Source organism: Dufourea novaeangliae, unplaced genomic scaffold (assembly GCF_001272555.1).
Source record: "Dufourea novaeangliae isolate 0120121106 unplaced genomic scaffold, ASM127255v1 scaffold376, whole genome shotgun sequence".
NCBI lineage: Eukaryota > Metazoa > Arthropoda > Insecta > Hymenoptera > Halictidae > Dufourea > Dufourea novaeangliae.
Genome location: NW_015374274.1, coordinates 503,647 through 517,014, shown reverse-complemented (window position 1 = coordinate 517,014; position 13,368 = coordinate 503,647). Strand labels below are relative to the sequence as shown.

The 13,368-nt window shown below is 42.1% G+C and overlaps 1 protein-coding gene across 1 annotated transcript in view; it reads right to left on the bottom strand.

Moving 5' to 3' along the window:
- Positions 1 to 287: 287 nt before the first annotated feature.
- LOC107192751 (insulin-like growth factor 2 mRNA-binding protein 2) overlaps positions 288 to 13,368 on the bottom strand; it is an 89,739-nt gene continuing 76,658 nt past the window's right edge. The window contains exons 2-7 of the mRNA XM_015582082.1: positions 9,595 to 9,768; positions 8,382 to 8,765; positions 7,905 to 8,160; positions 7,456 to 7,812; positions 5,612 to 5,863; positions 288 to 4,167 (exon numbers count right to left, since the gene is read on the bottom strand). Of these exons, the coding sequence (XP_015437568.1) occupies positions 3,955 to 4,167; positions 5,612 to 5,863; positions 7,456 to 7,812; positions 7,905 to 8,160; positions 8,382 to 8,765; positions 9,595 to 9,768 (1,636 nt within the window). The 3' untranslated portion in view covers positions 288 to 3,954. The remainder of the gene's footprint in view (positions 4,168 to 5,611; positions 5,864 to 7,455; positions 7,813 to 7,904; positions 8,161 to 8,381; positions 8,766 to 9,594; positions 9,769 to 13,368) is intronic.

Below are 13,368 nucleotides of genomic sequence, written 5' to 3'. Positions count from 1 at the left end.
TACCGAATGCCGTGAATTACGCCGGCAGCTGACCATCCGGTCCTTCCCGCGTCACGGGAGGTGGGGACCGGAAGTGATCTCTCCGCCGTGTGGACGCGAACCCCGAAACCGGAGTTCCACGTTCTTGGTTGAGCAACGATAACGTGCCACGAAAACTACCGAATGGAGATATAGACACTCCTCTTGCCGGTGGAGAGGACGCAACTATTTCAATCGATTGATTTTAAAACACAAAAAACACGGAATTACAAACGGTCAATGGCCGAGCTATAATCGAGTGTGTGTTGTACATCCATCAGATGAATGAGGAGAACGAATGCTCGATTTCATGGGGTAAACTCCTCGTGGCACGGTATCGGACGTCTCTCGTCAGTCCGTCAATTTTTCGATTGTTCATATCTTTGTCACTCCTATAGATCATCGAACGGGTACTGGCAGCCCGTTCGGTCAGATTTCACTGTGTTCTCAAGCTCCTAGTCAGTTTCATACGCGATCGATCTTTTCGATTTCGATTGGATTTTCCTTTAAAACCAGAACTTAAAAGTTACGAGTCTCGCCCCCGATCGATCGCGTGTAAATTCCGTCGAGGCTGGAACATCGCTCCCTTGCGAGCGGTACGCGAATACTTTTATTTCTCGATTTAAATTCTTTAGTAACAAGTTTCCTTTTAAAAAGACCAATTCCTCGATCATCCTCGTTCAGAATTGTTGCGATCGACGGTATACTTATCGCTCGGCTCATTCGATCGGTCCTCGGACACTGGATAAATGTACGAACGACGGCCAATTGAGCTTCGACTTAAACGATCGATAGGAGTGTCTGTTGTCTTCAGATTCCACCGATCAACGGTTCAGGCCCAAATGAACGGATTTCGCGCATTTTCCCGAGCTAAGAATGAATAAAACGAGCGGAACGATACGCGTGATTACGGAGTCGCAATATCGCTGCGAGTTGCTATCGACGGGCACTGAACACGCGCATATTTATATACCTTAACCTCTATACCAACTACATTATCTATCGTAATTAATACAGGAAGAGGAAAAAACAGGAGAAAAGAAGAAAAAATTATAGAATTTACAAAAAGATTATCGAGAGATTGAGTTTCGTGAAAAAAAAATCGCGTTCTCGATCGGTCGTTGTAGCAACTCGCTGACGATATCCACGTGTTCGCGCGGTCGCGAGGCGGAGAACGGCGACGTCATGGAACCCTAAGATACAACATGGTGCATCGCACCGAGCAACGTCTTCCACGATTCCTCACCGTGTGTGACTGCACGATTCGTTTCACGGCACTGTACACACTCCCGCGTCCAAGAAACCACCGTTCTCCACACCTCTAGGCCGCGCGCGGTTCCTCCGTGTTTCCTTTAGTTTCCTCGATAAGCCTAAATCTCGCGCTTCCCTTTGCCGTCTATATACGCTTAATCAGTAAATTAATCGCTTATCAATTAATAGTATTATTCAACACACGCACACTCACACACTATTACATCCATGGTAAAGTAAAAATCCCTGAAAAAGTTTTGTCGCTTTGCCTTATTAAACCCATTCTCCCTCGTGTCTCATGTGTCATCTGACCTCCCTGTACGTCTTCGCTTCGCGGTCGTACACCGCGTCGCAACACCATTATATAATCTTCGAGCGTTTCGCCCTGAACGGTCGCTTTTTCATTCTCTCTCTGGAACGTCCTTCTCGTCGCACGAAAAACGTAGCACGGCCATCTTCTCGCGTGCTTATTTTTTAAAAAAACAAACTGTATTTTCACAGAACCGCTGTCCGGAGGTTATGCTAGTTCCCCCCCCCCCTCCCTTCCTTCCGGTCCCGTCTAATATGATGCCGATCAAATCATCTCACTGCCTCGGCCAAAGCGACCCGGATGCCGTTTCTCAGTTATTTCTCTTTGACAATTGCGTCGGTTTCCTTCATCATCTCGCTTCTCCGCTTCTCCCTTCCGCGTTGCAAGCCGCGTGCCCGACCTCAATAACACCATTCGTCGATTCACCGGTGGACGCGCGCACACGGCGTCCCTCTGACCACCACCACACACCCCCTCTCGCTGTTGGCTCTTGCAAGGAACTTGAGGCGAGTACGGCGCGGCGCGGGCGCTCGACCAAACACTCACGCAAGCGCGCGCGCGCTGCCACCCGTCATCTTCTCTTCACTAATACGAAAAGAACTCGTAATCGCTTCTTTGGTATTATAACGGCGCGAGACGGGGGAGAGGGGGGAGGGGGCACGGACAAGCGGGGGAGCTGAGGAGCGTCTGTTTTGCAAATCTTTCCTGGCTTACGTCTAAAAACAACTGTAGACCGTTTTCGTTTGCGTTCTCTCGATATCGATTTAGAGTTCTGTTATTCATTATCGTTCTCTGTTCTGCAACTGTCTCTGAATTGTGTGTTGTATAAAAGATCTGTACCCTGAGGTGAGTACCATTTTTTCCTTTTTTGTGTATGTGTGTATGTGTGTGTGTGTGTGTGTGTGTGTATTTGCGTAACCAACAGAACAAAAGAAAAAATCACCTACCCGTGGTGGTACAACATGGCGGAATGAATCGCGTTGTCGCCAGAGCTGACAATTGCGTGCCGCACGGTGACGCCCTCATTTGCAACTCTGGTAACAACGAGACTCGCGCTTGCCCGTATTGTACTTGGTGGGAGGTGAGCAGTAATAGTAAGTAGTTTTATTAGCAGTAGTAGTAACATGTATAACGTAATGTGTAATCGTTACTTATCCTCTCTCTCTCTCTTTCTCTCTCTCTCTCTCTCTCTCACTCTCCCTCTCTCTGTATATTATTATAACTTTAATATTAGGTAGGTAGACTTCTTTCATCGTTTTTTTCTCTTTAGATTAGTTGGTTTTTTATCATTTCTCTCGTTTCGCTTTTCATTATCATTAGTTAATCTTTAACCGTTAATGAATGAGGTAATAAGGTTGTGTATGCTTTGTTTTTTTTTCTTATCATCGTATTCTATAGATCCGGTTTCATCGACGAGGTGGTTTCGTTTTAACGCTGCAAAATCGATTCGTTCCGAGTCTCACCCGTCGCTTCGACCCCCGATTCGAGCGAGCTCGCGACGAAACGCCACGCGACCGCGCGTAGAAGAGGTGAGAGAACGATCTGCGTATATCCTGTCTGTATGCGTGTATCCTGAGTGTATTTCATGTGGATTTATTTCGGGCGCAGGTGAGTCGAGCTTCTATACCGTTTAGTCTGCTCGTAAAAGAAAAGGACGCGGGCGGCAGAGAACGAACTTGCTTCCCCTCACTCTCTCTCACTCTCTCACGTCGTCTCGCGCGTGACACGTTTTCTCTAGAAGACGCTTCTTCCATTTGGTTCGTAGCACACGGTGCTCGCGTCGCGTTCGCACGCCTGTCCGCGCTTCGAGCCGCGAGTTGCTCGAAAAGTGGTGTAATGGCGACGCGATGCTAGGTGGTCACGGTCGATGGCGATGATCGAACAATGATGATTTTTCGTTTGTTCCCCGTCTGGAGAACTGACAATACAAGAAAAAAAAAACGATTACTTCGCTATGTGTTTACACGAAACATCACTACTTTCGATGTGCTCGTACGAATTAATTGAAATAAACAAAAGAAAGAAAAAAATAAATGGAAAGAAGACGGAAAGAAACGCCATCGATCGTGTACCCTGCCGTGTGTCCGACCCGTCGCGTCCTCTGAATCAAATGGATGCTGTTGATGAATATGGGCTATTATTGCGTGACATGCTGACATATCGATGGTAAGGTCTCGCGTGTGCCCAGCACGAATGCAATGTGCGCATCGCTCGGCCGCTCCGCGAGTAATCTCAAAGGTCACGTGCCTCGCGAGAAGGAGGTTGTGGCACGTAGCCTCTCGTAGACGAGAGAATGTCAAAGCGACGAGGCCACCCCGGCGAATAAAACGGATTCTGTGAGGCGTTGGTCGGCGTCAGGTAAAGTTTCAGTGACGTTACTGATTTTGCGGTTGCTGCTGCTGGCTAGATGGCGATGAACTTGACTGCTGTTGTGTCGTTGTCGTGCCGCCCTGCTGAGACGTGGCACTGTCATCTCTTCTGCTACGAGGACCGCCCTCCTGGCTGCTACCACGACCAGCGCGCGAGCCAGCACCCGCTCCAGATGTACCGGGCTGCAGGACCATAGAGCGGATTCTTCTCTGTGCCGACTGTGAACGCGCGAGAAACAAAATTAATACCATGGTTAACGGTTGATCGATCTCCTAGCATCGACGCCATTCGTCGACCGCCTATATGGTAACAGTTTCGAGGCCGGTGATGTAGTACAGTAAATCATCGATGAGTGTTCGAAGGCTCCTCGACACTGAACATTATATATTTCATAAACTCATAGCCATATGCGACTGAAACAAATATCATTGGCTTCAGAATTCCAAGCTCCATCATTGTGCTAAACCTCATTAAAAAGTCAACGTTACACCTGACGACCTTTCCCTGACAGTACCACCGAGGAGCCTTCGAACACTCATCGAAAATTTCATGTAATAGGATTTTCAGCATATTGGTAAACGGCGGCTCTTTAGTAAGTTTCTTAGACCCAACGCTCAACAGCCGACGACCTACTAATGAACAGGTTAATAACAGCAAAGTACAATCGTGAACTGTAACCAATCACTGATAACATGATTTAACAATTTCTTCTTTAATTCTGATTTGGAAGTGAATTAATAGATTTCTTATCGATGAACGCCGAAATGAAAAAGCTTGACAGCAATCATTAATCTCTTAAGTTAACAACAAGTTCTAATGACATGATACACTATGCCATCGTGATTATATTGCAATAACGTCTTCAACTCGAACAGATTTCACGTTTTCTGCAATTGTATATCGTTAATAGCATTATATCGTTAAAACAGATTCTTCTTATTTTTATGCTTATTGTAAGAGTAATTTTACGTTTAAATTATTGGATGCTTCAAAATATCTGTAGATCTGTATAGACAGAATTCAAAATGAACAACAACGATCTGAAGAATCGTTACAAATACTATAATATAATATAGTTCAATGTAAGATTTTTGAAATCAATAAAAAACAAAGAAGTGCTAAAAAATACAGTTGAACTTGCACACTCTTTTCCAATTAACGAACTCAAATTAAACGATTAATGGATCGCTTCAAAGATGATATAATTATCTATATAGAACTTATGTTGATTTTATTTTAATGAAAAGAAATAGCAAAATATATGTATAGACGAAACAAAATTTTGTAGAGGTTGATGAATGCATTTATAAGATGATTTTACATGAACATATTATTTACGAAAGTATAGTAGATTTTAGGGTACACGTTTTGGGTATACTAATATATTTATCATTTTTCTGAATAGCAGATTAAAATTTCTTTAAAGCTTTTAAAATGTATTCGTGAACGAAAATGCACTATTTAAGTTCGTTCTCAACTGAGTTTACTTATAGCTGAACAGAATATGAATAGACACAGTTTTGAATTAAATGGCATTTACCAACTTAAAATAAATTCACTAACTTGATTCTTGCGGATGGTAAAAGTAAATTATACTTGAAAATAGAGTTGGCTGGCGGGAGAAGAGTTAAAAAATGGAAACGTAATGAAGGAGTACGTTACCTGAACAGAGAAGAAGGGGCCAATTATATGGACGGTGGCCTCTTCGTCGACAGAAGGGGATGTAGACTGCTGTTCCGATAGCTTGATGACACTTCCGGTTACGCGTTGCAATTCTCTAACGTTCTGTCCGCCTTTGCCAATGATTCGACCAACTTGGGCGCTCGGTACCAGAATCTCAATTGTCAGTCTCACATCATCGGTACCGGAAGCGAATCCTTCCTCTCGCATCTTTTCAAAAATCAAGTATTGTGCCTGAAAACGAAACGAGTTGTTTGACATATCTTCTGCCAATGAGCTCAAAACAATATTTGCAGCTGTTAGAGAAAAAACTGCTGTTGAAGGTTGCAACGGGACCAACTGTACACAGATTATCGGAGTGTCATTGGTACGGGTAAACCTTCATTGATTTAATTTCCCTGCTCTTTCAAGTCAATGCTACGGAGATACAGCATCCACCCAAAATAGAGCAGGATTTCTGCATGTACTAATGGAGAAGAGATTTAATGTATTTCCTCAAAGATAAAAACTGACATGAAATTTTTTCTCGACCGCCAGGGATTCGAGCCCAGTACCTGGAGATTTGTAACCTAACTTTTAGTCACTGAGCCACAGATGACTCCTACCTTTGTAGTAATAAGTAGAGTATCATATACTACCCGCGTCTTACTAATACTCTCTAATTCGAATGAGTCTGCATATGTAAGCTGTCATGATACTTTTATTGCACAACCATGTTCTTTATAATTAAATTTTCTTTTCCCAAAAATAAAAATTAATGCATACAATTACATGTAATTATGTAAAAGAATAAACATGTTTCTCAAATGAAGGAATAGATCAATAAACAATTATCTGATAGTTATCCAACTCAATAAATATTATAAGTAATGTACATGGTGTCACACAACTGGGCCAAGCTGTACCTTCAAAAGGGTAGGAGGAAGAACAAATTTCATTAGGCAAATTTAAATGATTTCCTGTGATGCATCACACGAGGCACGTGTTTGTTCCAAAAGTGAAGGCATTTCAAAGATTTCTGGGTCTCTATTTTTTATAACACATCTATACATTTATGATACATCATTTGATATGCTTTTATTCTCAATAAAAACATTATTAGGGTACTTACGTTGAAAAATTAATAATTCAAAGGATACAATTTTAATGACAATTTTACATTTTCTTTGGAGCTACACACTTCGACCTTTTTTTGTACAAGTATTCCTGTTTACTAACAAATTCATTATGCTTGTAAGCATTGATTAGTCACATATTAAAAAACGTTGCAAATAAATGACATAATTACGTATTGCTTAAATAAATAAATGAGTAATGATCACAAAACGTCAAAATCTTACCATTACAGAAAAGTGATTAATAATCTCAGCCAATCATTTTTCGATACATTTATCTTAATACCTCTCCAAAGAGAATAAAAAAAACATCACTTAATGTGTATAAAAAATATAGTTCCATGTCTTAAAAATAGAGGTGGCCATGAAATCTCCGCAATGTCTCCACTTCCGACACAGACACGTGCACCATATTACGCAACACACAAAACCATATAAATTTTCCTAATGACAATTTTTTCTACCTCCTACTGCTTTAAAGATATAACTTGACACAACCCGCGTTATAGAAATTTCAAATGGGTTAATTCTAATGGTTATAGCCTAAGATCACAATTGTTTCAATTCAAATTCACTTTCTACGAGTTTAAAAGCAAAAGTATTCTTAAATCGAAGGGCCTGCCGTAGATTTCACCGTATCAATGGATACACAATTATGGAAGGGATAATTTTAAAAACCTATAAAGAAACGTTCGTATTATGGTCACTTACCTTCCATTGAGATTCTGGCGATCCAACGATAGTCACTTTCCTCTCAGTCTGTTGCTCCGCTGGCTTGTCTTGCTCGAGCGGTGCAATTTTCACGCTGGCTCCGGAGAATCTAATAATGTTTCTGATGTGCGAACCCCTGGTACCGATAATGGCGCCTACGCTGCTATTAGGAATGTAAAGAAAGACAGTTTCTTGAGTGTCAGCGGTAGGTACGCCCTGTTGAGTCGGCAAGCTGGCTTGGTAGGGATATGGGATTGGTCCGGAACCATACAAAGCGGGACCACGTGAGCTGTATCCCATGCCAGCCGTGGACATCATGGCCATTGGGTGCAAACCAGGGAACATCATGCTTTGAGGCTGTAACAGAACCATCGAAATTATTTTCAGTTCTACGATCCCTCGATTCCTAACATTTTCTCACTGTGACACCACCACTTGATAATACTCACGGTCATCGCCTGTAAATCGTTCTCGTAGCTTTGCCGTAACTTGCTGGAGATCATGGATTCAGCTTTGCTCATGTTCTCGATGGTGCCCTTCACTGTGATGATACGCTCAACATTGAAATTGTTGATGTCGTTGATGCTGCTCACGGTGATCTTCGTGTCTGTGTCTTGCATGATTCTCTTGATCGTGGTGCCGCCCTTTCCGATTATTCGGCCGATCAAGTTGTTGTGTGCGAGGATCCTTAGAGTGATCTCGGTGCTGTTGGAGCAGGAAACATTTGCATTACACGGAAACATCGTTAACAAGAACAAAGAAGAAATCTGTGACCAAACCCCGGCATTACATTTCTATCTAGAACTATTACAAATCGTATAAGCAAAGTTAATAGAACAGGAAAGTAAAAGCAAATCAAATTAAAGCGTAGTCGATGGCTTAAAGCGTCATCTCCATTTGAGGATGTAAGCGACCCTCCTATTCACCTCTTGTTGTTTATGCTGTTAGCCTCTTGCTGCATGACCTCCAGGATCTTTTTGCAGGCGTTCGTGCAATTCTCCGGATTGCCATAGATGGTGATGGCTTTTTCCGCGGCGCCGACATTGTCCTTTCGGTGAACGTCGACTCGAGCCCGCGTCATCTGAGTGATCTGACGTATGGTGGATCCCTGACGACCGATTATGGCGCCTACCATGTCCGATTGTACGAGGATGCGAAGCGGAAAGTCGGTCTGCCTTCCGGAACCCGATACTCCGGAGTAGGCGACGCCGCTGCGCTGGCTGCGGCCTCTTCGTCGGCTCTCCGCCGTAGACATTTCCACTTTTAGCGGGTTACCCTCGTACTCGTGGCCATTAAACTGGTTCACAGCCCTATAAATGGCAAAGATGTCCGTGAATTATAGATGTTCGAATGGAGACGCGCGCCAGACCCCTGCAGAGATCATGAAAGTATTCGAACGGCACTAGGTTTGTAGGTGAAATAAATGGAAAGAGAATAATGTCCATCCCCTTAGATACACTTGCTCGTAAAAGCTCGTGTCATACGCAGTGCGTATTTCGCACATGTAGTCAACGTTAAAGTGACAATTAAAAGTTACAATACACGTTAGTATATACTTTGAAGTAATAATTTCCTTTATACTATACACAAAATCAGGGATATCCAATAAAGTACTAATTCATTATAAATAAGTTTGTTTAAAGTAAATACTGATTTCGAGTTCTGTTATTACTTTCACCGATCACGATACTCTTTTTCAGGTAAACTATGTGCAATCTCGCAATTAAACGCATCCTGATCTAAAGTATATTAACCATACACTGCGCACAATTAGCTTTTCGAACTTTTAACATTGATTAAATATGTAAAATACGTTACGTGTATAGGGTAAGTGGGTACTTCTATAATTAACTGTGTACTTTTTCAGGATATAAATGATCTATTGATTGTAAGTAGAAGGACTACTAATTGACAAATAGAACTGAGTTTTACACTTTGAGCTGTAAGACTGCTGGTTCAAAAATTTTTGTTTTGTTTAAAACGTGTACTACTCTGCCTTTTACAAGGTATAGCTTAAACTAAAATCGAAGTAGAAGGTCGACAGAAAACACGATAACGAAGCTGTGTTTATTATCACGAACGATAAATTAAACTGACGATCTTGCCGTTAAGGCACTGGAAAAGATAGCTTCTACTTACTGCTGTGCTTGTTCTGGCGTCTCATAGACAACGAGAACGGTTTGTGTGTTAGGGTCGCGCGTGGACAGCCTCTCAACGGACTGCAGCTGACCACAGTTTCCAAACAAAACCTCGATGTCCTCCAATCTGGCGTGACTTGGTAAATTGCTTACGAGAATCTTGGTTCCGGCACCACTGAAAAAAGAGAACGTAAACATTAAAATTAGGAAATTATAAAAATTATAAAAATTATAAAAATTATACAAAGTTAAAATGAAAGGTGTAAATTAGCGTGATTCGATTGTTCAATAGATTCGATATTTAATTTTCCATTTTATTTAATACATCGTACATTCTTGTCCATTTCCCATTCTCATAAAATTGTCTAGAAAAATTAGAAGTTGTTACCTTGGAATTATTTTAAACAAAAAAGACGGTAAGAACTTTTTGTTATTAGGTGGTACTATATAAAACGGCGTCTCTATGGATCGAAACAATGATGCTGAATTCTTGAAGAAAATAATTTTTAATTCGAACGAAATGTCAACAGAGCCAGAATAAATTGCTTTCTCCCAATAGAAGATGATCTACCTTTAGCTTTATTTCTATAAAAATTCTATTGTATGAATTCTCTAAAAGCTGCTACTTCCACTTTTTGATTAAGAAATACTTTATTCTCTTATAGATTTTTGGATTAATAAATCATTCAACTGAATAGGTACAGAAGCCAGTCTCCAGAAATATCTGAAAAATACCTATAGTGAATACGATAAGGTGCCACTGTTTAATTCGAAAAATATGTATCCCACAACTCTATCGTTGATGTCATATTAACTATTCATATGAAATACTTAATTACAAACCACTCGTTTCGGAGACGAATTTGAATTTTTCTTTCGCTGGCACAATCTAGCGGAAAATTTTAGAAGTTCCAGCGTTTGAGTACTTTCAATTATCAGTAAATGACACACTATGTTCAAAACGGTAACGAAACATAACCTTCAATTGATTATTAACCCCTTGCCTTACAACATCGAGTCAGACACGTGATAACGATTTCAAATTGAATTTAGTAAACATGTATATTATTCGTTTTCTTTAAGTCGACGTGAAATATTGGTTCGCTGGTTTTAACTTTTAAGATTTAGAATTAACGTAAAACTTGCTATGAGAATAGAATTCCTTTTGTATCTGGGAAAATATTGACGATAAAGTAATTCTTGAGAGCGAAGTCATAAAAGAAAGCGTATGGCAAGGGGTTAAAAGTGTTACAAAGTAGTCATTATCGGATTATTGATCTATGTAACGAGTCGTCCGTACTTAACGGTTAACAATCATAGAAAGAATTCAATAATAAGCATAAAGAATACCATATTGTTGCAACTATTAACTAGCTCAACAGAAAACATGAGTTGTATTAATATTTACTAATCCTCGGTTGACTGTCAACAGTCAATAATTTAACGCGATATAATGGGTTATATTGTTCAATCGAAGTCGTTAATTTATGTAGGTTTTAGGCGCGCGAAATCGCGAGATCCAACGAAGAAGACCACGGCCCTGGCGCAACGCAACATGAATGAACCAAATGGCAAGTAAGAAGAGGACGAGGAGCGTAAAGAACAAAAGGGAGGGTGGAACGGCTGAGACTCTCACTTTCGTACGTATCGATTTTTCAGCTCACCGACCCACTCAGCGCCGGGGGCTTTCGACTAACCTTGAAGAAAACACACCCGACCGACCTAGCTTGCGCTCGGCCAATTATTACAGCTCGCTGACGACGCGGATAATCACGATGAACGACTCCTTATCGCGATTCCGTCGAACGTGCGTTTCGAACATCGATAATTATACGTTCCTCTTTTCTCCCTCGAAAACGATGTCATGTTTCTGTTTCTTCTTTTTTTTTTCTCAATCAGATTCTACTGCTGTTCTGTCTTGTATCAATTACGGGCGCATCACGTGCACAGTTGGTGAATCTAATCGGTTACACATAATTACATAATTATACGAGCTTTATCGCAACGCGATTGAAGTTATCCTGGAGTGTTCATGCATACCAGATTTTTGCGTGTTCTGTTAACAAACATACGAGACCAGCACACCTCTGCAGCATTGTGTATACCGCTGAGAACGCTTCGTGAATCATCCGCGAAGAATGAAAAATATTTATAGAGCGAATATGAAACTAATTGACTGGATTTTACGCACTTAGTCTTTTTTTTTTATACTTACAGCTGAATAAAATCATAAATTGAGAAAAACAATTCATGTGTAATTTCTGTTATCCATTAATGTTTGCTTCCCTATTAGATATGTTATAATGTTTTCACTGTCGCTTCAACAGTCTATTTTGGTCTGTTTACAAATTGTGATTCCTGCAACACGGGTTACATAGCAAGGTGTATCAATAGATTATGAATCTTTTGTATTTATAGTATATTCGACTGCGCAAAACATACTAAACGATCGATAACTTCTATTTTCGAAATTATCGGAACATCTAACAAGAAGAAAATGAACGCCTGTTCAACTATTTGACTTTACAGATCACCACAAAAACATTCAAATCAATTCGAATTTTACGGGAAAGAATCGCCATTATATTGCGCTAATATTATAATATCAATTTAAAATTATATGTAAAAGGTATTCAATAAAATCCAATATGTATGAGGTACGACACTGCAACCGATTCAAGCAATCCCCATCAGTTAATACCAATACACGAAACACTTTACGCGGTAGTGAAAGACAAACCAAACCGCAAAAGCAAAAGAATTCCTCGACTGCGCTCAAGAAGATCTCAATGCAAAATCTCGCGCCCCGTGACCAGTCCACGAGTAGCCCAAAAGGGCGGACAAATGATGGCGCGGTCGACTCACGTCACGTGACGGAACTAATGCCGGCCCCCGAAAAAAGCCTTAGCCCAAACAATTACCGTGAAACAACGGGTTCTTGCGGTGCCAGAGCTCTCTATCGAGGTTCGAGGCTCGTCGAAGCGAACTCTTCCGACGTGCACGTGCTCGCGCCTACCAGAGTCACACACACACACACATATGCACACATGCATACACAGGGTACAGTTCGGCAAAAAAAAAACACGAGAGGGAAAGAAAGAACGGGAGCACCAACACGTTCGACTAGGAGAGAGAAGTCGACATTGTGTGTCTCTGTTCACGGAGAGGGGTTGGGTGGGTGGGTGCACACACACGTGTGCTACGTGTGGGTTTCAGCGAGAACCAAAGGATGAGGAGGGGCGGGGAGGGTGATAGAGGGAGGGCAGCCAGTCCTTTGTTTCGTGTGCTTTTGGGGATTTTCGGCGGCACCCAGGACGGTGGTGTGAGGTGTACGCGGGTGGTGTACGCGCAAGGTAGACGTTGATATCGCCCGTTCTCGTCTGGCCCCCGCGATCCCGTCTCCTCCACCGGCACGAGTCCCTCCCCGGCACTGCGCGTCTTTCCCTCGCTACACTTCCTGACCACCAGCCATGCCCCTGGCCCGGCCTGGCTTGGCCTAGCTTGGCCTGGCATGTCTCCCTTTCTCTTCCTTTGCCCTGCACACCCGCCGACGCATCACCCTCTGCGGATCTTGCACGCACGTGTAACTCGCGATTTCGTCCGTTCACCTTTAACGAAAGGCGGTATTTTCGTGCACAGCGCGGCCGGGAGCGACAGAGAAAGGGAGACACACAGAAAGATGCAGAAGAGCAGAATAACAGAGACAGGAAAGAGGATGAGAAGGGCGGAGGAGGAGGCGGTGGAAAAGAGGGAGAAGAGCAGCGTCAGGGAAAGA